This window comes from Aphis gossypii, chromosome 1, assembly GCF_020184175.1.
Source record: "Aphis gossypii isolate Hap1 chromosome 1, ASM2018417v2, whole genome shotgun sequence".
NCBI lineage: Eukaryota > Metazoa > Arthropoda > Insecta > Hemiptera > Aphididae > Aphis > Aphis gossypii.
Window position 1 is genome coordinate 13,274,910 of NC_065530.1, and position 25,644 is coordinate 13,300,553.

General features: G+C 27.4%; 2 protein-coding genes across 8 annotated transcripts in view; one reads left to right on the forward strand and one right to left on the reverse strand.

The window, feature by feature from the left end:
• LOC114124910 (basement membrane-specific heparan sulfate proteoglycan core protein-like) overlaps positions 1-25,644 on the forward strand; it is a 162,174-nt gene that overhangs the window by 116,538 nt on the left and 19,992 nt on the right. For 3 of the 7 annotated variants that reach the window (XM_050197025.1, XM_050197028.1, XM_050197030.1), the window contains 31 exons: positions 10,576-10,686; positions 11,273-11,392; positions 11,631-11,771; positions 13,802-13,930; positions 14,255-14,446; positions 15,648-15,854; positions 16,309-16,368; positions 18,781-18,914; positions 18,996-19,089; positions 19,719-19,856; positions 19,939-20,070; positions 20,247-20,360; positions 20,427-20,620; positions 20,706-20,930; positions 20,992-21,294; positions 21,366-21,553; positions 21,624-21,768; positions 22,013-22,170; positions 22,237-22,376; positions 22,458-22,525; positions 22,736-22,876; positions 22,935-23,072; positions 23,145-23,288; positions 23,356-23,558; positions 23,697-23,922; positions 23,990-24,157; positions 24,222-24,412; positions 24,486-24,615; positions 24,786-24,938; positions 25,003-25,266; positions 25,349-25,499. In XM_050197025.1, coding sequence (XP_050052982.1) covers positions 10,576-10,686; positions 11,273-11,392; positions 11,631-11,771; positions 13,802-13,930; positions 14,255-14,446; positions 15,648-15,854; positions 16,309-16,368; positions 18,781-18,914; positions 18,996-19,089; positions 19,719-19,856; positions 19,939-20,070; positions 20,247-20,360; positions 20,427-20,620; positions 20,706-20,930; positions 20,992-21,294; positions 21,366-21,553; positions 21,624-21,768; positions 22,013-22,170; positions 22,237-22,376; positions 22,458-22,525; positions 22,736-22,876; positions 22,935-23,072; positions 23,145-23,288; positions 23,356-23,558; positions 23,697-23,922; positions 23,990-24,157; positions 24,222-24,412; positions 24,486-24,615; positions 24,786-24,938; positions 25,003-25,266; positions 25,349-25,499 — 4,902 coding nt within the window. The remainder of the gene's footprint in view (positions 1-10,575; positions 10,687-11,272; positions 11,393-11,630; positions 11,772-13,801; positions 13,931-14,254; positions 14,447-15,647; positions 15,855-16,308; positions 16,369-18,780; positions 18,915-18,995; positions 19,090-19,718; positions 19,857-19,938; positions 20,071-20,246; positions 20,361-20,426; positions 20,621-20,705; positions 20,931-20,991; positions 21,295-21,365; positions 21,554-21,623; positions 21,769-22,012; positions 22,171-22,236; positions 22,377-22,457; positions 22,526-22,735; positions 22,877-22,934; positions 23,073-23,144; positions 23,289-23,355; positions 23,559-23,696; positions 23,923-23,989; positions 24,158-24,221; positions 24,413-24,485; positions 24,616-24,785; positions 24,939-25,002; positions 25,267-25,348; positions 25,500-25,644) is intronic. The other 4 variants (XM_050197026.1, XM_050197031.1, XM_050197027.1 and 1 more) reach the window with 3 other exon arrangements.
• Positions 7,373-8,432, reverse strand: LOC114124909 (60S ribosomal protein L23). The gene is made up of 5 exons (XM_027988354.2): positions 8,265-8,432; positions 7,964-8,047; positions 7,772-7,900; positions 7,577-7,690; positions 7,373-7,513 (listed from the first exon to the last, which is right to left on the reverse strand). The coding sequence occupies exons 1-5, from the start codon at positions 8,275-8,277 to the stop codon at positions 7,431-7,433; spliced, it is 423 nt and encodes a 140-aa protein (XP_027844155.1). The 5' UTR covers positions 8,278-8,432; the 3' UTR covers positions 7,373-7,430.

The window sequence follows — 25,644 nt, forward strand, 5'->3', positions numbered from 1 at the left end:
CGCACTGTAGAAAACAACCGCGTTAGTTGGAGTACTTATCCTACTGTTCCTATTCAACAATATATAAGTATTATAATAATAGGTAATAATATAAGAATACGAGTATACAATATATAATAGCTGGTGATAATAATAATGATCTTCTATCGGACATGCACCGCAAAAATTTGTGTAAAAAAAAATGTTTATCGTTAGTATTTCTTATTATTTTATATTTTTATTGTTCTTTTCACGAGTGGTAATAATTCTGGCTGTCCGTTAAGCATGCAATTGCGCCAATACACATGATTGCGAATATTTACGCGACAACGAAGATTGCAGCAGGTCATCTATTCATATACGTCGCCGATGATGTGCATTATCTGTACATATATGTATAATGTATTAATGTACCTATGTATACATATATGTAATTCAGTAATTGCATGTATATTTATGTATATGTTTAGCGCGTAACAAAAAGACTTTCAAATGTAATTAACTATGTAAATATACAGTAGGCAACTATACCTATAATACTTATGTAGTTATGTTAAAAACGTTTTTTTAATCAATATTAAAAAAAAATTTCTTTTTAAACATTGATCAGAACAACAGTTTTAAAAAACTTAGTTAATATTTAAGTATGCTATTGAGTGTCTTCATCGTGAGAGATATCGGCAAGTATAATTTCGTTGTTGTTCCGCCGTATATAGTTAACAAGTCCCACGCTAAAAATCTCGTCTGTATATTAGGTATACAACACGCCGCGGCGCACACCTTGAAAAATAAAAGAAAAGATATTTAAACCATTTGTGAGGGGAAAAAATCATTTTTTTCTCTTCACTCTTACGTGCCCAATAGATCATTTGTCGTTAGTTGGCTGTTTGTTTTACACGCTCGACCGTGTCGGCAGAGCGATTAGTATTTTGGTCACGAAGTTTTTACTACACAAATGTGAACCGAAAACCTTATAGTAAGGTACCTATATACTCGCGTACTATATTATATTATATAATATATTGCATCACTCGTGTGTATTTCTATGATGTTATATTTATTTATATCTTTTCAAGAGCATCTCGTTATATGATTTACGATTTTTTTTTCCGCTCCGCATTCTGCAATATACAAAAATATTGTCTCGCTGTCGCGGTTCAACTTTAAATAATAGAAATTTTTAAAAAAAAAAAATTAGAGAAACGATGAAACGGTCAGAGTATTATAGTATATAATGTTCGTGAATATATACGCATATATTTACAATACTACATATACTCGCTCAATCGCACGTGCAGTGTGTTTGTAATAATCGTCTTAAAAAAAAAAATACATCGGTCTAATAAGATGCATCGCGTACCAATCCCCTTTTATAATTTATGCTGAACCAAATGTATATAATGAAGATCTCAATCGTATATTATATGAAAATATAATACACATTGACGACGCCGTAACGACAATTAAATAATTATTCAAATGTATAATCGCGTGTGCGTTTCTCCCCCCGCCTCAGCTCACACACGACATATTATTTTATGTCGGTTTTTGCATACGAATGTCAAAACCAAAATCTAAAAAAAATAATAAGGCAATAAACGGTCCGTTTTATCTTCTCGTTGAATAATCGACACGCTTCACGCGAACATTTTTTTTTAAACATATTACTACTTATATTATTTGTATATAATATAAAATATACATATTATGTACATTTTTTTCTCGGAGAATCGTTTCTCATGCCTAAAATTATGCGTCACGAAGACGCCGAACATATTTTATGTTGTAGAAAATAATAGTAACTAAAATAAATATAAGTTTCCGTTAGACATCTAAAATGACGATGTATACTATATTTTATGCTGTGAATTATATCTGACATATGGTATATATACAGGAAGATAATAGAAACCAATCATGAGTGTAATAATTCCTTATGATGTTATGAATAGGATATCTATAGGATATATTAATTGCGATTATCCTCGGTATATAAAACGTAATAACTAAGAAACTTCTCATTTAAATTTTACTTTTGATACATCAACTTTAAAAAAAAATCATCGGTTTTTTCATCGGCTTAATAATTTACAATAAAAAAGAGTTGGTATCTAATTCTCATATGAAAAAAAAACTGTTTATTACCACAGTGGTGCAATTTCTCAGTCGTCTTAAAAATTCCAAAGATTTTAAAATATGACCATTAAGTTTACATAAAAGTTTCAAAAATCTGCAGAATTTGAATAAACTCATGGTTAAAGGATAACCGATAATGGTGAACATGCTAAGTCAAACACTCTGTATATAGATTATAATATTATAAGCACTCGTAGAGACGCTACATCGTATAATACTTATGTCAATATAGACATATTATATAGTAAAACAAATCATAAAGTTATAGTATAATATACATATTATAATATGTAGATATTGTTGCTGTTTATTACATAACTGTAGGTAGATGTTTGTTGGAAACAAGAGCAATGCGGGATAGCAATGTTAGGTAGTGGCACATCGTTCTAAACATAATAATCGTGCTTGATACATTATAGTAATGAGGTATTGGACTTTTGATGCCCACGAGGCAAATTGTTTGCGATATTTTACTTCTCGAGTTCGTGGCAGATAATATATTCGGGCGTGGGTTCTGTCTGAAACATCCATCATGATAGTATACCTATATCGGTATTAAATATTTTTCATTTTTAAGGTTATATTATAATGTATTTTACGATTGGTTATAAAACGGTACCTACGTATATCTGTGTTGTCGATATTTTCATCAAATACTCGAAATCCACGACGAAACGAAAACGTTGTTGAACCATCATAATCTATATGTCTTTTATACATATATAAACAACCTAATACTTATATTATTATTATATATTTGTGTTTAAAACGTTATTCTTCTCCTTTCCATGTCACCACCGTCTATTTTTTTCCTCTGAAAACCTGTATTGTTTAAAAATGTATCGGATATCAAGATTTATCGCGTCACACGCACGTATTTATAATAAGCATTTTACTCGGGTCAATTTAACCATTTTTCCCTTTTAATAATATAATACATAACGTTATAAAATTCTCCGTTAACGTAAAAATTAACAATAGGTATACTGTGCGCCACTCCAGGACTCACAGTTCAGTGCTAACCATCATGCTACCGTGCAGTATTTAATAAAAAATAATGATAATTATGAGTTAACGTTTGACTTATTTTTAAACTTAACACCTATACAATAAAATAAAGCCCCCTAAATATCGGCTACATCTCAATCAAATGCATAGCAGGCGTATTACTAATATTATATACTATTGTATTTTAACTCCTGTAAATCTAAAATCTAAATACAATTAATTATCTAAGATATGTAAAAAAATATGCTGTAGGAACACTACTATAGTATTATGTATAATTATGAGGTACATTATCTAAGTTGGTTGTGTTGATATCGCACGGCACCGTGATAACTGATAAGTGTTTTTTTGTTTCCTAATATGTAACGTGCACTCGTAATGTAAACGCGGTCAATAGCGAAATATCTCAAATTCCTTCGTCGGCGGCACACGTATAATAATATACAATATTAAGCACGACGACGCGTATAATATTATTATGTATGTTGTTAAATCGTACTGTGGCAGGTGTGTATATTAACTTGGGTATACTGGGTATAAGAAATAAAAACGAATAAAAACTTACGGACGAATACGTGAAACCGCAATACATAGTACCTGTGTACATGTTGTGTTGCGTTACTTACGCGAAACGTATAAAACAAACGTACCCACCTATGCTTCTTGTACGCGGAAAACGGCTTTGACATCAAATTTTGTCTGGGAGTGTTAATTTTTGCAGTCGACGTGTCGTAATAATACATAATATATTACGTTTTCGCGATGTTTCTCGGGCCAACGCGATGATGGAGCTCCCGCACGGGCAGCTATACGTCATTGACAATAAAACTCGTAATGGGTGCCGCGTAGCACTATTCGCGCGTACGACGGTTTAACGGTCTCGAAAAAGCTGTAAACTTACAAATATATAAGTATAATAATTATATCGTGTTCTGACGACGCACACGCTGCACGCAGGTAACAGGCGAGCGTGCATTACCACATCGTTTCTACGAATTTTTCGATCGCCGCCTACCTATAACGTGTAGTCGTGTATAGGTACGAGTACGCACAACAATAATTATTATTTTATCGAACGTTTGTTTGTAGATCTCAGAGCGTAAAACTATACGCCAGAATAGCAGAATATTGTGTCGATTTCCTATATTGTAGGCTTACGAGTTTTCTTTTTTTAGATTCTGATTTTTGGAATTTTCAAGTATGTGAGTTAGTAAGTACCGAGTACCTAAAACTAAATACATAGTTTTCAAATATCTAGGTACTCGAGTATACATGCTCATATACTGCATATTATAATATATTGGTATCCGTTTTTATGGAGTGCCACGTGGGTATAATAATAATACTGTGTACCTACTTCTTTCTTTTCGATTATTGTGCACAATATTATTGTTCTCGTTTAACGCCAATCATTGTCGATGATTTATTTCAAAGCTTGTCGATGTAGGTATCTAAATCGAGATTCAAATGCGTTTATACCTATACCTGCTTATTAAGAATAATAGTCGATAAAGTACGATAGTACTATACATTTAAAGAGCAAAGAGTATAATCAAATTAATTAAAAATGTATAATAATATATCTGTAGTTCAAGTCAGCAATCTTATTTACTTAAACATATATATTTTTTATGTTACTGCAATATCGCACATCACATTTTACTGCAATTAACTATGATCATGATTTAAGATAATACTATTACCTACTATAGCTAGGTACCTATCTTATATTACTATGTATTTCGTGGATATACTTAATACCTTTGTTGCCCGAGAATTTAATTTCCAAGAGAGATAAAAAGGTTATATGAAAATAAAAATTTAACTTAACTCGTTATTAGTTTAAAATGAGCATACATTTCAGTTATATTAGTATAAAAAATGTAAAATAGTATCAAATATCAATAATCTGTTGAAATTGATTTTTATATGCATCAACATATTATTATTTTTTAATAACTAGTTTAAAAACAGCTATGCAAAATATATAAATTTGAATCCGAGCCAAACGAGTAAATGGGCCAAATTTGAGACCTATAGATATTGCATATTTGGAAAATTTTCAATTGTTATGTTTTTAATATTCATGGCCATAATTTAATATTAGGTATTAACTACATAACTCTACTCTCCAGGAAATACATACTGATTTTTCTTCTAATTTTTAATAAAATAAGATGAATTCTGAATATTATAACATAATGTGCAACGGAATTTATATAACCTAATATAAAAATTTAATTTAAATGTATATGTTTATTTTTTACATAAATCAATGCATCATGCGTACATATTTTTTACGTTTTTAAATGTTTTGTGTACCTACATATTAACAAGACATAAACATTTTCAAAAAAAAAAAAATCATCTGCATAATAATCTAAGTTAAAAAAGACGTTTTCATAAAAAAGAAATTTTTTTTTGAAAATATAGACTCAAAATAGGTAGGTATTCTTAAAATTCCCAAAAATTAGATTTTAATTAATGTACAATGGGGATGACAGATAAAATCATCTACGGCCGAAAGTCACCCTGAAATGAGAGTAGTGAGACGAGTGTTCATTCGAAACGTGTAGGTATCCAATCCCTAAATTTTCATCACTTAGGTAATATTTTTATAAATTATTATCATCTAATATGTTCAATATAATTTTCTAAGTTACTCGTCATAAATAAAATCTAAACCAATATATTATTATCGACCAAATATTGTATACTTATATTTTCTATCAGAGTTATTATTCTGACCTTGCCACTCGTTAATATTATTTTTCATATACGTTTATTCGATAAACTATGCAGCATCAAAATATTTTAAATCGGCTACCATACTGCAGAAGTCAGGAGCTAAGGTGTAGGCAAATTTTGCACACGTTCATCGAATATTTTATTACATTATACACAGTTGAACAAAAATTTATTACCTACCTTCACTAATAAACATCTTGCTAGAAATATTTACTGGATATTTGAAAAAAAGATTTATAAACTTTTTAATATCCATAAGTTCCACTTTAAAAACAAGTTTTTTAATTGTTTATGAATTTACTATGTACCTACAAATATCTGATTAAATTATTTTAAAATAGGTTTTATGTAATACACTAATTTATATAAAAATACAATACTTTAATATGAAATAAAAACTTTTTAAATTATAGTCTAATGGTCTATATAACCTTCAAAATAAACATGAATAGAAGTCAATAAATTACTCTCTACAATTCATTTGTATAAATGTCTTAATGCTTCATCAAAAATGTATTAAATAGTTAGATCATTGAGTTGTAATTTGTAGTCATTCATTTCAATACAATAAAATTTATGTCTCATAATTTTTGAATTATTTTATCAAGAATACCAATTAACTTAAATACTGGTTTAATTACAGACTATTACAATATCACATGATTAATCATACTTACAAGTATATTAAAATACTAAATAGTAACAATTAATAAGATAGTTATTTTTTTTATTCATTGATTAAATATATTTTTAATATAAAGCAATGCAATATTTAATTAATTTAATATATGTTTAATTCAAGTGCAAAATTTTTTTACCTAAAGATAATTTTTAACTGTTAATTAAAATATTAGTTAATGAGTATACCTACATAATATTGATTAGTCGACTCGATTTATTTGTTTACTCAAAGTTTTAAAAAATTTCCATAAGAACTTATAACATTAAATTATAAAATATTCTGTTAATTAATTAGTTGGATATTTATTTATTTTAGTCATATAATTTCGATTGCATATTGTTTTAAATATTTACTACAATGTATTATTATGCCATAATAAGTAATAACCATTTAAATAATTTAAATAAAATACTTTATTTAGTCTTTAGGTTAAAAATATTATATTAATTTAATTTGAGATAGGATTTAAAAATTACTTATTTCTTTAGAATTAAAATATTTAAAAAATACTTCATCATTTAATGAAGAAATAATTGAAAATGATTCCATATTTAAATTATTCTAAAAGTTATCTCAAAATAAAAATAACTATACTACAAGCCAGTAAAAAAATTTGTTTAAACTTACGAGATAATCAGACTTCTTACTTCTACCAATTCAGTTTGTTCCACGTGATGTTGTTAATAATTAAGAAATGCCTTCTTAAGTTCTTAATAATATAACCAGTTAACTAACAAATATTGTGTTACTGTTTACCAATTAAAACTTTTATATCTTATACTAAAGGACATTAATACTAGAAATAAAAACACATAGAAATTACAGTAAATATTGGGTTTTATTGATGTCAAGACAAAATTTATAGTTTAAACAAAATTCAAGCAATACTGCTGGCATTTGATGCGATCCTAGGCCATAAATCTGCACATTCTTTAGCTACAGGACCAGTAATAGCACTCCCTAAATTAAAATGACAGGAATAAGTAACTGTTGAAGCAAATATTGTAATAATATATCAATTACCTTTCATTTCGCCTTTATTGTTGACTATTACCCCAGCATTGTCTTCAAAATACAAAAACACCCCGTCCTTCCTTCTGAAAGGTTTCCGCTGTCGAATGACTACCGCAGGCATAACTGTAATAAATAATACATAAATTAATAAGTACACACATTACATTAAAACATTTACAAGATGACAAACACAATGATCCTTACCTTTTTTACGGAGTTCTGGCTTTCCCTTTTTGACTGTAGCAACAATCATGTCTCCCGAACCAGCGGCTGGCAAACGATTCAAACGTCCTTTGATGCCCTGGACGGCAATGACGAACAAGTTCTTAGCGCCTAGTAATTACAAGTTACAAAAATAAGTACTTCATTAACATTAAACCCCTAAGTTTTACATACCGGTATTATCAGCACAATTGATGACGGCGCCGACTGGCAAACCGAGAGATATCCGGAACTTGGCTCCGGCGGAACCACCACGTCCTGAAAAAAGCACATTATTTCATTACATTTGTATACATAACCTCCTGCACAGCTCGGCGCGATGGCCGACAAACGCGTGTACGAAGCGCGACCGAAAAACGTCAGACGAACGGCTGGGCGTCAACACGCACACGTTCGGCTGTCCGACACACGTACACGCAAATTTTTTAGTGATCGTTGAGAAATTAACAATTGTAAACGAAACGAAATAACTTACCTCTTTTGGACATTGTGGTGTGCTATTCGCGCGCGATCAAAAAGAAAAATACAAACGAGACGAGTAGAGTCTCGAGAATGATGTGAACACGCACGAGATAACCTAACAACACGGCAGCGTAAAAGAAAGACGAAAGATCGGAATCACTCTCGTTGCAGTGTCGACAACCGAACGCAACGAATTATATCCCCCACCGTTCGGATACCATACGCGAGCGCCATCTGCTTAATAAAAATGTGTTATCATCCATCGGCTTGTCAGCGCGCGTAAAATATTACTATTCAAACGTTTTAAACGCGAATGGCTACAACAAACATATTTTAACCTAATACTCATAACCATTGTACATTATACTATCACACAATGAATTGTATTATTATTTAATTCAAACAATGGATATCATATTCATTGAATAATGTAATTTTTTTTTAACGTTTGCCGAGTCGCAATTTTTTTTTCTGCATCCGTTCAAACGACTCGACGACGAACAACTATTTAGTACATTTAGCATAAAATAAATTAATATAATCAGTGAAAAATGAACACACATCATTATTATGTAGATAGACAATGTAGAAGGTAATGTTAAAATTACGGTTTTCGAAGTTTCTATTAATTATCATCATTATATTAAATTACTAAAATGCGTAGATATTTATGAAAAATATTAAACGTTCATTAATCAATGATAATTATTCATTTCTCATTACAACAATATGTAATAGGATATTCAAACATAAAACAGCATAACATATTCTTGTGATTACAGTGGAATTGATACTCAAAATAAATTATTGTTCGTTATACAATACCTATTATCATTTATTCATTCATATTTATATATTTTATTGCCTTCATTAATACGAGTATTGTTTCTTTCGGCTAACAAATTTTTAGTTTTTATATCTGGTATTCTCCATAAATTACTATTTGGTTTTTACACCACATAAAAATAGGTATTTTGAATTGTTAATTTTTGATCTAGGGAACCTACTAACATCTGTATGTTTTTGATGTTCACTGTTCGATAAATAATTAGTAATTGCCATAGATAATATTATGATTGGATTGAAAGTATATTTAATGATGTAGCTTGAAACTTTTTGTAATAACATAAATGACTTGCAAGTGTAATTCTTATGGTCGTCTTTAGAAATATATTTAATATCATATAAATTCAATACAAAATAATAATAAAAAATAAACATATATTTTTTTTATAAATAACTTTGTTTTATTATATGGATTCAAATTATATGCATAATATATAAATATATATATAAAAATACTTTCCCTTATTATTTTTTATATATTAATTTACTATAGTAAAATAATCATATTTCAAATTCAGTGTGTAAGTTTATACTTGTTTTGTCTAAAGACTAAAATAATTCGGTTCTTATAAAAGTTCATGTCCATTAATAATATATGCTATACCCGTATAACTTTCATTTTATGGAATCCGAAACTTAGGTACGAGCGTGTATACGTGTGTAATATACATAATGTATATAGGTAGGTACATAAATTTGTACAAATACTAACGAAAAATGTAATCAAACTCACACATGAAAAAAAATTGATTTCCTATAATATTTGGTTAAACTTACAAACTATTACTAAAATATTTTTAATAGGTATAGTACCTATATGTTACATTAGGTACCTATGCAAACTTTTTGTTGAAACTAAAATGTAAATATTAAATTAATAATATATTTAAATAGGTTATAATGGTTATATTATCTAGATAAAAATTATTATAGTATATAAGATATTATTAAAAAAAAAATGTAATATCTAAATAATATAATTATTTTACTTTCTGTTTTCTTTAAGTACCTATCATTAGTTATAAGTCTATAAGTACTTTTAAACAAATTAAATTTCAGTTTGGTCAATAAGTATTTGTAAAAGTTGGAAATATTTAAAAATGTTCAGAAGCTATAGGTAGATCACATATATTATTTTTCATATATATTTTGTACTAAACATTTTATATTTTGTGGTTATGTAATATATACATAAATACATAAAAACAAATGTTTTTTTTTAATTATCATAATTTATTGTTATTGTAATATTAAATTAAACAAATTTAATGAAATTGATACATTCTTATATCTAATGTATAAGAAGATAATTTAATTAATTTTATATATTTAGTTATAAGTATAAGATAATTTAATGTCTTACAAAATAATCATAGAATTTCCATTAAATTACAATTAGGTATTATAAGACATTACATGAATAGGTGACTGAGATTTTACTTTAATCGACTTATCGACAATTTATTTTATCATCACAGAATGTACTGCTGGACAATTCAAATGTCGTTTTACGTCGTTTTGTATCGAAAAATCCCTGAAATGCAACAGAATAAAAAATTGTCAGGACGGTTCGGATGAAGAAAATTGTCGTATGTTAAAAACCAACTGAGTCAAAATTTAGCTTGGAATTCGCCATACATAAATGTGTCACATGTTTAGCACTAAAATATTTTTACACACTTTTTATGTAATTTATTGTCATAATATACCAGAATAAATTTAATTTATTTAATAGATATATTACAATAAATTAATTATTAACCACACGTTTACATGACAAATATTTATAGCTACTTATCACATAAAAGTTATAATTTTATAAATATAGTTTTGCACTAAGCATTAGAAAAAAATTGCTACATTAGCTTTGTACGCTGCAAGAATATGTAAAATTACCTAAGCCTTTTTATGTACCTATAAGATTACATAATATAATGACATTCGTCTAAAAGTTTTAAATAAATTATTGGTGGTGTTTTAAATTGTTATAAATGGGATATATGTAGTATTGTCACTTATCATGTATATTATAATTTAAATATACATTTGATAAATTTGCACTTGAGGCTTTATGGAAAACGTTCGTAATTGTGTATTGTCCAGTATATTGTTCCGGGTTAAATATTACGCTAATTTTAGTAAAGTAATTATAAAAAAAAATTTAATGTTTTACAGCTGTAAAGGTTTGTAATGAAAATTCATTTTCATGTCGAACTACAGAACAGTGTATTGACATAAGAAAAGAATGCGACCAACGGATTGATTGCGATGACGGATCTGACGAAGAAAACTGCTGTAAATAATACATTTTATTATCAATTAAAATTTAAAATACTAAGTTTATAACATTCAATACAATAACTATATAATGCACTTTATACATCTACTGAATATTCAGTGTTTTATTTAGCAGCCTCAGAAAGCATAAAACTCTTTTATGAAAAAAATATTTATATTTTTAGACAATGATACATAATATTATTTAAATTTTTAAATTTTATTACGTTTAATTTCTTTATTATTTATTGTTTAGCTAATTGCGGCCCCGAAGAATTCCAATGTCATAATGGTAAATGTTTGTCCATCGACAAAAGATGTAATGGAAAAACTGAATGCAGCAACGGTGAAGATGAGGTTAATTGTGGAATACCTGGTGGTGACAATTTTGGTACAGGTACTATATTATACATATCTTACAGAATTTATAATCTTATTCATTCATGTAAAGGAAGTTGAATTACTATATTTTATTGAATTTCCCGAGTATAAAAATATACTCTTAGGTACCTATATAGGCAATAATTTTGTCATTTTAACGGTTGTTGTCGCTTTCTAAAAATAACACTGGTGTAGAAAATATCATGTCGCACTCACATATTCTACAATGTACTACATGAAAATGTACTTGTAATATAATAATTGTACTTATAACATGGCTTTTCACCGAATGCACACAAACTTCATACCATTTACGCACATTTATTTAGTTCGGTGTAGTTAATAATAAACCACAAATAAAATATAAGCAACACTCAACAAAGCTTTGTATCTATATACACATGTAAGTCACTTTTAACGCTAAAAAGTTTTAAAAGGATATTAAGAATTTTATTAAAGTTTAAAGGTTTCAAGTAATTCCATACATTTACTATTATAATACAATAGGAACATACATTATATGTGACAAAAAATTATATCCTAGTAAAATCAGAATATTCTGAATATTTAAGATCAAATAAAAATGTAACTACTCATAAAGTCATAACTTACAAGTTTAAGAATACGTTGATTCTTTAAACAACTGTTGTACTCATTTTTCGTTTTATTAATATTAAGTTAAACTTAGGTAATATAAAAAGTGAATTTGTTACACATTTAATATAGTTTACCTTTGATGAACTATCTAGTTAAAGAGGGTTTGATACAAATAAATATGAAATTATAGCGCATTTTAGTAGAAAATTCTTATTTTCATAAATTATTGTCAATATATTTTTTTAAATAATTAAAATTTTATATTTGTATTTTCATAAATATTTTCGAACTTACTAGGCCAATAATATAGATAATTGCCTATGTATAATGTATTAGACATGATTATTTTGAAATTTATTATATATTATACTACATTTAAAAACAATCATGAATTTCAAAAAATAAGAAGTTTCTTTGCTCTAACAGGAATACAGGATATAGGTTTAATTATAGAAAAAGAAAAAATTATTCTATGGTTAAAATTTATGGATAATTTTACACATATTTTTTTTTCGTATTAATTAATGTTTTTTTTGTTTTTAATACTTAAAGTGGTTATTAATTTATCGTGTATTGTTAAGTGTCTTACATACATACATACATAATACATATATTTATTATGTGATAAATAAGTGTAATATATCTAAATCTGACTGTACAACTTAAGATAGAAGTTAGTGAACTTAATAACCTTTATTTTACCTTGATATTCTCTTTGAATGTCTTTCTAAGTTCTATGATGTGGACTTCAGGCGTTATCAATTGGATTACAATAATAATATACTACAATATTTTTGAGAAATTCAATATGGAATACTTATAATATATTTCAATATTATATCTATCAATTTAAAATTAATTTATGTTGTCCTGTACTTTTGTATAATTCTTAATTACTGATGAGTTATAAGTTATGAATACTGAATAGTTAACGAATAAATTAATGTCAGAAAATCAATTATTAAAAACGTATTTTCTTCCTTCATTGAAATAGTTACTTGGATAATTATTATGCAAACATAATAATTTCATATAGTAGCAAACTAAATGAGAACAATTTGGTTCTTGATGTAAGTTTTATTGGTTTATACGATTAAAATATGTCTTAAACGTGAGAGTAAACCATAACTTAAACATATTATATTATCAGTACTTATTATTATTTGGTAATTTAACTGACCCTTTATATTATGGATTATAAAAAAAACAAACATTTTTTCAAAAGTTCATTAGGTTTTGTCGTCTTATCTGTGTGTCACGTATAAAATAAATATATAGGAAGTAAATTATAATTTGCTATATTATTATAACACTTTTACTTAATATATTATATACTATTTATAATAACATAATATATTATAATAAGGTATATTAATAAATAACATTTTATTTTCAATGTTTACGTTCTTAATATTCTAATGCTTTTCTTGTGGCACGCTTCATGTGTAGACCCCATGCTCGCACCTTGCGCTGAATCAGATTTCACATGTGCTGACATGAGTTGCATACCCTTGTCGAGGTCTTGCGACGGCCGTTCGGATTGTCCGGACGCAGAAGACGAGCAAAATTGCACAAATGGTAATAATATTAACAATAATAAATAATAAGACACCATTTTTATTTTTCTTTCTTTCGCAATAATAAAGCGCGCACATTAGCTATACAATTTTTAATATGTATTTTAATATATTATAATATTATGATTGATAACAATAAATAAAATTTGAATTTCAAAAATATAATAACTGTTATAACTTATAACCTAACCATATTATAATTTATAACTATTATATATAAATTAAAGGGCAGCGCATTATGGTTTTTGTTGCTTGTATTCTGGTAGTTATGTGATATATTGTTGTATTTTTGTTCTGTGGCTTTTTGTGTACTACTATCATGTAGACAAACCATCGTTATCGTCTGCAAACACTAATCAAGCATCGTCACCAACCACCACACCGCCTTCTGCAATCGCCACGATGTGTTTTAACAACGAGTTTCGATGTCACGACGGAAGTTGTGTGAACATTCATTACCACTGCGATGGTATTAACGACTGTAAGGATCAAAGTGACGAATTGGACTGTGGTGACGGTAAGTACGGCCTACTGACGAAGCACGTCAGTCATCTCCGTCATCATGGCGTACAACGTTTTGCTTGGATAGACCTGCTAACTTGGTCAAATTCGATAAGAGCTTTAAGCTTTATAGTCGGGCTTATACGTATCTGTGTATCTAAGTATTGCGTAGTATAAAGACAACAACATGTTTTTTTCTTCCATTTAACTTTATAATATTATAATATTCTTTATTTACTCGCTTGGAGTAATGAGAAGAATAAACTTTTTTTAATAATAGAGAGAAAAGTATTTTTTAGTACACCCATATATTGATGAAGTCCGAGCTGGACTAACTTTATAAAAACGTGAATAATAATAAATTTTAGATTTTGTTCGATATTTGTACTTAATAGACCTAACCAAACAAAACTTCATAAATAAAATGTATTTTTAAAAAGTTTTAAATATATGTAAAAGTGAACACATTTTTCATTTTAAAAGGGATATAAAAATATATGTTTATATGATATTTATATTTACAGTCACGTAGGTACAACAAATACAATTTGAATTAAATTTTATAACTTTAAGAAAAATCCAATATTTGTAACTCACTTAAGTTTATTTTTCTGTACATTTTTGTTTTTTATATAAGTTTTATATATTTGGTATGTATTCTAAACTTTAATTTCTTAGGTATACCTTCTTACTATTAATTAAAATTAAACTAACATCAGAAGTATAATCCAGTTTCTTAAATCGTTTAATGTTAACTTTAAACTATAAAATTGTATAAATCATCATTAACCAAATTAATTCATTGAATTTCACAAATATGAAATAACTAATATTTGCTGCACGTACGCTCATTATCAAAATATACATACCATGTATCATTGTATCATACAACTAACACTGTATTTTATTCTGATTTCTGAGTACATGAATTTAAAATAATACCTATATCCCGTAAATAAACTCTTTTTGACATGGCATAGAATAGTATATCAATCTGATTGAGATAAGAATTGTATTTAAATTTAATAAATAGCGTGTCACGTATGTAGTCAATACATTCGAAACATTTTTCATAATTACACTTCTACAAAATTTCAGTACACTATAATAATAAGAATTATTCTCCATCAACATCTTATTCGTAATAATTAGAATACCATACATCGTTATTTATTTTAAATTTGTATACATTAGCTTTATAATGGTTTTGTCCACAGCTCCTACAGTTCCAACAATAACGACCCCCAACATCACTTATTTTGCCACCACCACTGTATTATACCCGCAGTACAAAAATCCTTCTGTGTTCGTAACCTGCAACTGGAACGAATTTGCTTGCCGCAACGGTCGGCAGTGCGTCCCGAAATCGGCGAAATGCAACAATAACTACGAGTGTCAAGACTATTCGGACGAAGACAATTGCTGTGAGTTTACTACTTACACCAGGGAATTAACTATGTATTTACTAAATCATTGTAAAACTCAAAAATTTCAACATTTACAAAATTAAAAACTTACAGGCCTTGATCATCAAATTATTATAAAAATCCTTAACTATTCATCTTTAAAATTAAACTACATCTAATTATAGCTATAATCAAATTCGAATCTATAATAATTATTATTAATTATTTATTTATTATTTTACTCGAATTGTAAGGTTAATTCCCTATAATTTGTGGTATGGTTTGATATACAATATATATTTTAATTTTTTATAAGATTAAAAAATAATATTTTTCCATTTGTCTATGACCTATGTTGATTGTTGATCATATTTTTTTATTGATTTTTCTCCTGATTCTTTACCTCTATACACATACACAAAATCTAATGTTTTTATTAGAATATGTTTATTTATACTCTATTTTTTTTCAGATGGGGCTCCAGATGGTTTAAATTTAAAAACATATCCCAATGAACAAACTATTAAAGAAAGTAAGTTAAATCTTTCATTTATTTTTTATTACGAAATTATATTTATAATTTATTTATTGTATATATTTGTACATACTACATTCTGCTAAAAAATATTCAGTCTGTAATTCAATTATATTTTAAAGTAACACTTTTAATATAATTATAATGAACAAAATCGCACGTATAATCGACATCTGCACCTAAAGTTCACTGTGATGAAATTTTAAATATTTTATGTTTTTCTGGAATGCAATTAACATATTTTGCATTTAATATTTATATATTAGTATTAACCAGCTATATTGCACAATATTGCTAAATTTGCACATATTTTAATGTTCTAAATTCAAATATATAAACTAGGTATTTACTCTCGCGTATTATTTTTTTTTTAGAAACTTGATTTATTTAGATAGAATTTAGTAAATTATAATGTATAAGAACAATATCTTATAAATATTTTAAATTTATATAAAAAATAATAATAATGACTTCTAACAGTGATATAAAAAATTAATTATTGAAAATTTTGTATACCTACTATTATTATTTCCACTGTTATGGTTATTGTTTACTCATAATTAATGATATTTACGTTAGTTCTTATTGTTAGTCTTAGAACTTAACTAAATATTTATCATTTAATAATTAATATTAATGCAATTTTGTATTTTTGTTTATTTCCCAATATGCACTCTATTTTTGATTTCTTCTTACTAGACTCTAAAGGTAAGACCATTTTATTGGATATTCTCGGGTGTTTGATTTATGAATATTTTTCGTATGCATTACTATGCTAAATATCATGCATGCCAGGGACTCATAATATATATCATAAAACACGTAGATATTTAAATTATTAAACAGTTTCTATACTGCATGACAATCATTATACGCATTACAAAAATATGCATAATTAAACTGCAATATGTTTGTTTATAGGACATTTGCATGAAAATTATTTAAAAAGATTATCAACACTATCACATATTATCATAAACTAATATAGTAATATATATTATATAAATATAATAAAATGATGTTTACAAAAAAAAAAACGTCAATAACTACACAATTTTTAATGAATGTAATGTGAATAGTATATATGCCAGATGTACAATTATGAATTAATGTTAAACATAGAATTAGGGAAATAATTAAATAAATAACTAGATTAAAATCATACATATAATAAAATTAAATAAATAATTTTGAGTATACTTGTTATATTTTTTATATAGTTATTACTCATTGTAATACTCTGTAGACCAGCGGTTCCCAAACTTTTGTTCTGCGGTGCCCTTTTTTGGATTAAATTTAGCCGCAGTTACTTGCTGTGAATACTATGAAAGACAGAACAAAAAAAAAGAATTCTATAAATTTAAAATTTTTTATGATGAGCCGTAGACCGCGGTGCCCTTAAAAAGTGCTCTCGGTGCCCCTAGTGCACCGTAATGCATAGTTAGAGAACCACTGTTATATACTGTAAGTAACGTTATTGTTTGGGTGTATAAAATAATTCTACTATCATTATTGTTTTGAGTAAAAGGGTCCAATTAAATTTTAAAACAAAAATAATTTAAATATCTATCTAGATGATTAAAAATTATTGTTTCTTAACAACTAAATACTAAATACCATGTAAATATCTGTAAAATTATATACAATTCGTAATTAAATAGATTTTAGATACCTAATATATAAAAAGTACCCAACAATTAGTTAATTAATTAGAGTGATCATAAATTATATCTTTCCAAAAGGGTTAGGTTACTCTCTTAAATAAAATGAGCTTACTATTTAATTAATATGCTAATTATTTCACTTTTATACAATATAATTGTTTAATAGTAAAATTACATTTGATTAATACTTTTTTAAATATAATTAGATACGATTAACAATTGTATAATTATGGTGATCAATGCGTTAACTGAGTTAATATTATAACTAAAACCATGGATTACTATTTAAAAAAAAATATATTGATTTGTATCTTATAAATTTAAAAAAAATTAATTCTTTGTAGTTTGATTTTTCTTTAATGCGGGATCATTAAATAATGGAAATGTAGATCTCAAAAATGGACTAATCTCTCCTAATTTTGAATTTCTGGACACTATAGATGGAATTAATTATTAATACTAAGTAAAAGTAATTTTTGAATACCTAACAAAATAGTAAAACCTTAATATTTAATTACTTGTAGGAATCTAATCATAATATTATCTATTTGATGTATTGTATATTTTAATAACATTATTACTATTAATAGTTAAATAGTGTACATCGTTTATAACTTTATAAGTCTTTATTTAGTTTTGCATGTTGTTCGCATGTTATTTTTGGTTTTGGTTTTTTTATTTACAATACTATATCTATATTTTACATTAATATAAAATTATATTTATATTCGTTGCGTTTGCGTAGACAGAGAAGTAGTATTTCAATGCAGAGACGAAGGTCCTCTGAGAGCACCTGTTAGATGGTCTCGAGGCAATGGACTATATTTACCTTATGGGTCTAGGGACATTGGAGGCCGATTAGAAATGCCTAATATCAAGGTAAACCTATATTTACCTTTTATTATTTATCACTTAAAATGTTTATATGTCTAAAATAATTATGTACATAATATAATATAGGTTGAACACAGTGGCACGTACGTGTGCGAGGCAATTGGTTTCTCAGCTGCAGACCCTGGATCTCGAGTATCTGTCTTTCTAAAAGTAGAACCATGTAAGTAAAATATTTAAACATTATAAATGATACATTTAGATTTAAAAAAAAATAATTATAATACAAGCTGCATGGAAACACAAACATATAATACCAATTATAAATAATAAATGGAAATATGGTTTACCTGCAACAAGAAATTTTAATTTTAATCGCTATTCAGGTATGTACTTAATTGAGCCAAAATTCACAATAAATAAATTGGTTCTATTATGTGTATTATAATAAAATGTATTTTTTACTTTGCTAACCTTTGTGTTTGATCTATAAATGTAAGTAAATGTTATTATAACCTTTTAGTAGATACCTAGTAGAATTATAAAAAAACAAATAAATAGTATATGTATTTATAAAATAATGTAGGTTCATTTTTTATATTTATTATATACCTATTAAGTATTTTTGATACCTACTTATTTAGATTATCTGTATTGTAAAGTAATATTAATACTCTTACATATAAATGGCATATTATTAATTATTATTACATTTTTAAAGTATGTTCGACATTTGTATAGGTACCTACCTATGTTTATAAAAAAAAAATATTTTATTAGTATACGCCATTTTAATTGTTATAATATTTAATTTAATATTATGCTTGATTAGTATTTATATTTATATTTTAGGGGTTGATGTAACGGTTCGGCCATTAGAAGCTTGTGGTTTGAATGAAGCTACGTGCTCTAATAAAGAATGTATATTAAAAACAAAAGTTTGTGATGGTCAAATAGATTGTTCAGATGGATCGGATGAAACCCGTTGTAGTATGTTTAATTTTAATTCACTTCATTAAAAATACACGTACCTATACTTAGGTATATTTTTTAAATTTATTTTAATTTTTAGATATGTTTGGATGTCAACCTAACGAGTTCCGTTGTAGTAATAAAAAATGTATACTTAAAACTTGGGTATGTGATGGTCAAGATGATTGTGGTGATAATTTTGATGAACAGAACTGTGAACAAAAATCATCAGGTGTGCAATGAATATAAATATGTTTCTTTTTTTTTTTTTTTAATAGAATACCTACACCTAACTACCAGTATGTCTGCACTGAATATTAGTACATATTGAAATATTATAAATTATAATTGATAGGTATATAACAAGAAGGAAAATATTATTTTACTAAATTTGTTTTTATCTTATAGATTCTCACTGTTTATATAGTGAATTTGAGTGTAGAAACAAAGAGTGTATTCCAAAATCATTTCAATGTGATTCTCAAAGTGATTGTTCAGACGGAAGTGATGAAATTGGTTGTCGTAAGTAGAATAATGTGTATACATTTTTGATAACTACTTTATTTTAATATTTTTACTTAAATTTAGTTCCTGTACAATTCCAAACTACACCGCCTCCATTAATAACACTCGAAATTGGTGAAGTATTCATAACAACGTGCAAAGCTGTTGGTGTACCAACCCCAGAAATATCATGGCGATTGAACTGGGGTCATGTACCTACAAAATGTGAAATGACTAGTGTCAATGGATTTGGCACACTCACTTGCCCTAATATTCAGGTATAATTATTATATTATAAATCAAATGTACACTTACATCGTATACATAGTTTTAATCAATATATACCTATTTTATGGATTTTAGGAAGCTGATCAAGGTGCATACAGTTGCGAAGGTATTAACATACATGGGTCCGAAATAGCAGTACCAGACACAATATTAGTTGTAAAACCATCTAATGTAATTCAACAAACTTCATGCCCAAAAGGAACATTTAATGATATAGCTTTATCTCAAAATGAGTGTATCAACTGTTTTTGTTTTGGAATCTCGAGTAATTGTAGAAGTTCCAAACTCTTTAAGATTCAGGTTTGAAAATCTTGCTTTATGTTTATTCAGGTTAATCTAATCTAATATTTGTTTCTTCCAGAATACACCATCATTGTATCAACTAAGAATAGCTAATGTTCATATTGAACCTTCTTCATTTAGAATAGAATTACAATCAGCAAGTTCTACTGCTCACCAAATAAATGTTAATGGAAACGATGCTTTACAAGTATTTACAGTAAATAATGCTTCAAGGCAATATGAAGACATATATCCATATTTCAAATTCCCAGAAAGTTATTTAGGCAATCAGCTTAAATCTTATGGGGGATACATAAAATACATAGTTAGGTATGAAGGAAATGGAGATCCAATTACATTCACACCAGACATAATTTTGATTGTAAGAAATTTTATTTATAATTTATCTATACAAATTAACGAATAATGAATTATACTTACAATTTTCTCTAGGGAAATGGTATTAAACTTATGTATTTTGGTCCGGAAATACAAAAAGGCTTGGATACAGTTGTATCAGCTAGATTATTTGCTGATGTTTGGAAAAAAGAAAGTACCAGTTCCAGTTATTCTGATGATGGACTAGCAACCAGGGAAGATGTTATGATGGTTTTAGCTAATGTAGAAAATATTTTAATTAGGTATCTATCATATTAATATATTTTTTACATGAAATTCTGATATAATATATTATATTGATTGCTTAAAAAGGGGTCAGTATGTTTCTCAACAATCTGAAACAAACATAAAACATATAAAAATGGATTCTGCACAAACATTAAATAGTGTAAATGAACATGTAGCATTTGTTGAAGAATGCCAATGTCCAGCAGGTTATACTGGTCTATCATGTGAAGTGAGTGTCAAATATATTATCAATACAATAAAATGTTTAAAAAATATTTATTAAATAAATTAAAAATTATATTTCAATACTTATTTGATATTTCCAAAATGTTCATTATGAGCTATGGTGAATAGGTCAATTATTATTTATTTCTTTAAGTTTCTCATTTTGTTATGTGAATCTTATACAGGTTTTTCATTTATTTGTATTATATGTATGAATGTATGCTTAAATAGTAAATGCTTTTTTATAGAGCTGTGCTCCTGGATATGTACGGAGACAACAAGGTTCCTGGTTAGGACAGTGTTATAAAGAAGAAACAGAAGTCTGTCCTACAGGAATGTATGGATCTCCACTAAGAGGAATACCGTGTAGACATTGCCCTTGTCCGTTAACATCATCCGGCAATCAGTAATTTAAACTATTTTTATTTTTATTAAAATCTTTATTTTTTTTATAATTTATCCTCTCCTTTAGATTTGGTAAGGGTTGTTACCTAGACACTGATGGTTTACCGACATGTAACTGTATTGATGGATATGTTGGACGAAGGTGCGAACAATGTGCCTCAGGATATTCAGGAAATCCTTTACAACCAGGAGATTATTGCAAACAAGGTAAATTAACTAAAAACTAAGATTATAATTAAGAGTATGTGTATTGCAGTATACATACTTTATAATGTATTAACGTTTTAGGTATATGTGATGTAGCTGGTTCAATATCACCATTCCCCGATGATAGAACTGGAAAATGTGTCTGCAAGGTAAGTCTTATAACATTTTATATTTCCAGAATAATTTAATAATTTTGAAAAATTGTATTTGATAATGCTGTCTTATTTACTGACACTTGTGGTAAGTATAATTTATAAATATAGCAATAAAATATTTTTCCTATTTTATAATTTAAACAAAAATTCAAAAAAATCAAGTATAAAATATTAACATATTATTTTTCATTTACTCTTAATTAGGATCATACAACTGGTGATTTATGTAACCAATGTAAGGCTAATACATTCAACATTGCACCAGATAATCAATTCGGTTGCATTAGCTGTTTCTGCATGGGTGTATCCAATCAGTGCACCAGTTCTAGGCTATATAGACAAGAAGTAAATTTTATTTAACTTATGAGATTTTCCACTATGTATACAAACATATAATTTATAGATACACGCAACATTTGCAAGGACCAACCAAGACATCAAATTGATTCAACGTAAAAATTTTGTTCCGTTACCAAATGTAGTAGTGGATTCAAGTACAAGAGAACTTGTTTACTCAGAATTTCCTCCAGGCAGTCAAGAAGTATACATAATTACTATTAAAATATTTATTTTCACTGAAAATATTTTTTATATTATGCTATGATATCATTAGGTGTATTATTGGCAATTACCTCCACGTTTTTTGGGAAATAAAATATCTTCATACGGTGGTTCTCTGAGTTACATCTTAAGACATGTTCCAGTTCCAGGTGGTCAGTCATCCAAAAACAGTGCACCAGATATAGAACTCATAAGTGTAAATATTCAAATAAAAATTGCAAGCTCAAACATTTCTGTTGTCATTATTTGTTCTAACATTTCAGGAAAACAAAATCCGATTATTGCATTATAGTCGTGAAAACGTAGAACCAAATACTTTAAAAACCACTTCAGTTAAACTATTAGAACAAAATTGGCAGCGACCTGACGGTCAGGTTGCAGATCGTGAACATTTATTAATGGCTTTAGCTGGTTTGAAATTCATATTAATTAAAGCAACTTACACTACTGGCACTAAAGAAGCAGCGTATGTATATTTATAATAACCATACACAATACACATTACACATAGACTAAATATACTAGTATATTAGTATACCATACATGGGTAAAAAATTATGTTGCTTGATATAATATTATTGCTTATTATGATTTTCCATCATAGGATACAGTCAGTAACGCTTGAAATCACCGATTCATTCAATACTGGCAAAAATAGAGCTGTTGAAGTAGAAGAATGTTTGTGTCCAGAAGGATACAAAGGTTTATCATGTGAAGACTGTGCTGTTGGTTACACGAGAAATGGTCAAGGTCTCTATCTAGAAATATGTGAACCATGTACATGTAACGGTCATTCAAATCATTGCGATCCTGACTCTGGAATTTGTGTTGTAAGATATTTCTTAATATTATAAATTATTAACTATGATGTATACTATATACATTTTAAACTTATAGAACTGTCAAAATCATACAACAGGAGATACATGTAATGAGTGTTTACCAGGTTATACTGGTAATCCAGTAAAAGGTATACCATGTGAAGCTAGTGAAGTGATTCCTGTCTGTGATTGTGATTCTCGGGGCACTTTATTACCTTGTCAAGAAAATAGATGTGTTTGCAAAGTATAAAAAAATATATAATAATAAATAAATAGATAAAATATGCATAAATAATCATCATTTGTAGACCAATGTAGAAGGACCTCGTTGTGACCGTTGTAGACCTGGTACATTTGACTTGTCTGAAAATCATGTAGAAGGATGTTTAGAGTGTTTCTGTTCTGGAGTTTCTCAAAGCTGTTATCCTTCCAATTTATTCGTTACTCAAATTCCAATGCAGCTGTTTGGGCAAAACCATGGTTTTACTTTAACTGACAGGTAATTTGTTATAATTTATTTATATACGTTTAATATTTAGAATTTAAACTAATTAAAAAAATTATTTTTTCAGTACTAGAAATAGGTTCATTAAAACTGGCTTTTTAACTGACGTGTCTAGAAACGAAATTGGCTATGATTATACACCTAATCGTGGTGAACAACTATTTTGGTCATTACCATCTTCTTTTACAGGAAATAAGGTAGATATGATATTATGTTTATGTACATTTTTGTAAGTTAAAAAGTTTTTATTCTATAGCCCTTCAAAACTGATGCTTATATTATGCCTCATTCTGTATAATATATTAAATAGTAAATACATTGTAAAAATAATTTAAGCCTTACTATATAAATTCTATTTAAAATTTAGATTACATCCTATGGAGGTTTCCTCAATTGGACCCAACGCTATACCACTTTTCCAGGATCTACTATACGCGATGACACAGACATCATATTAGTTGGAAGTGGAATATGGTTATTTAAATCAAATGATAAAAAAGTTCTTCCAGGCGAAACAACTGTATATATTATTTTTTCAGTGTTTATAAGTTTATTTTTGTATATAATTTTTTTTTTATATATAGATGCTAAATACTCATTTAGTAGAAAAAGGTTGGCGTCGATTAATTTCCTCAGGACCACAACCTGCATCAAGAGCTGAATTCATGAAAGTACTTTCATCTATTGAAGCCATCCTAATTCGTGCGATACATGCTTCACAGACTGATAGAACATATCTCAGTGATGTGAGTTTAGATACAGCTATTGAATCAGAGACTGGTGGCATTCGATCATCCAGTGTTGAAATATGTAGATGTCCAGTTGGTCACCGAGGAACATCATGTGAAGTATGTAGTATTATTTTAATAAAATAAATAGTATTTTCAATTAAAAATATATTTTAAACAATGAAATTACTTTTCAAATTAGATATGCAGTGTTGGATATTACAAGAATACCAATGACCAATGCACAAGATGCCCATGTAATGCTAATGAAGAAAGCTGTTCATTAGGCTCAGACCAAAGAGTCACTTGTAATTGTCTACCTGGATACACCGGGACTTCATGCAATACTTTAGGTAATAAATATTGTTTAATGACAGTATATTTTTCATTAACTTCTAATTTTTTTGAGATTACTGGATAACTAAATTATTTTGCTTGTATAAAACACTGTAGGTAGGTATTTTATTTTAGCACTTATATTTTTAATTAATCAATTCC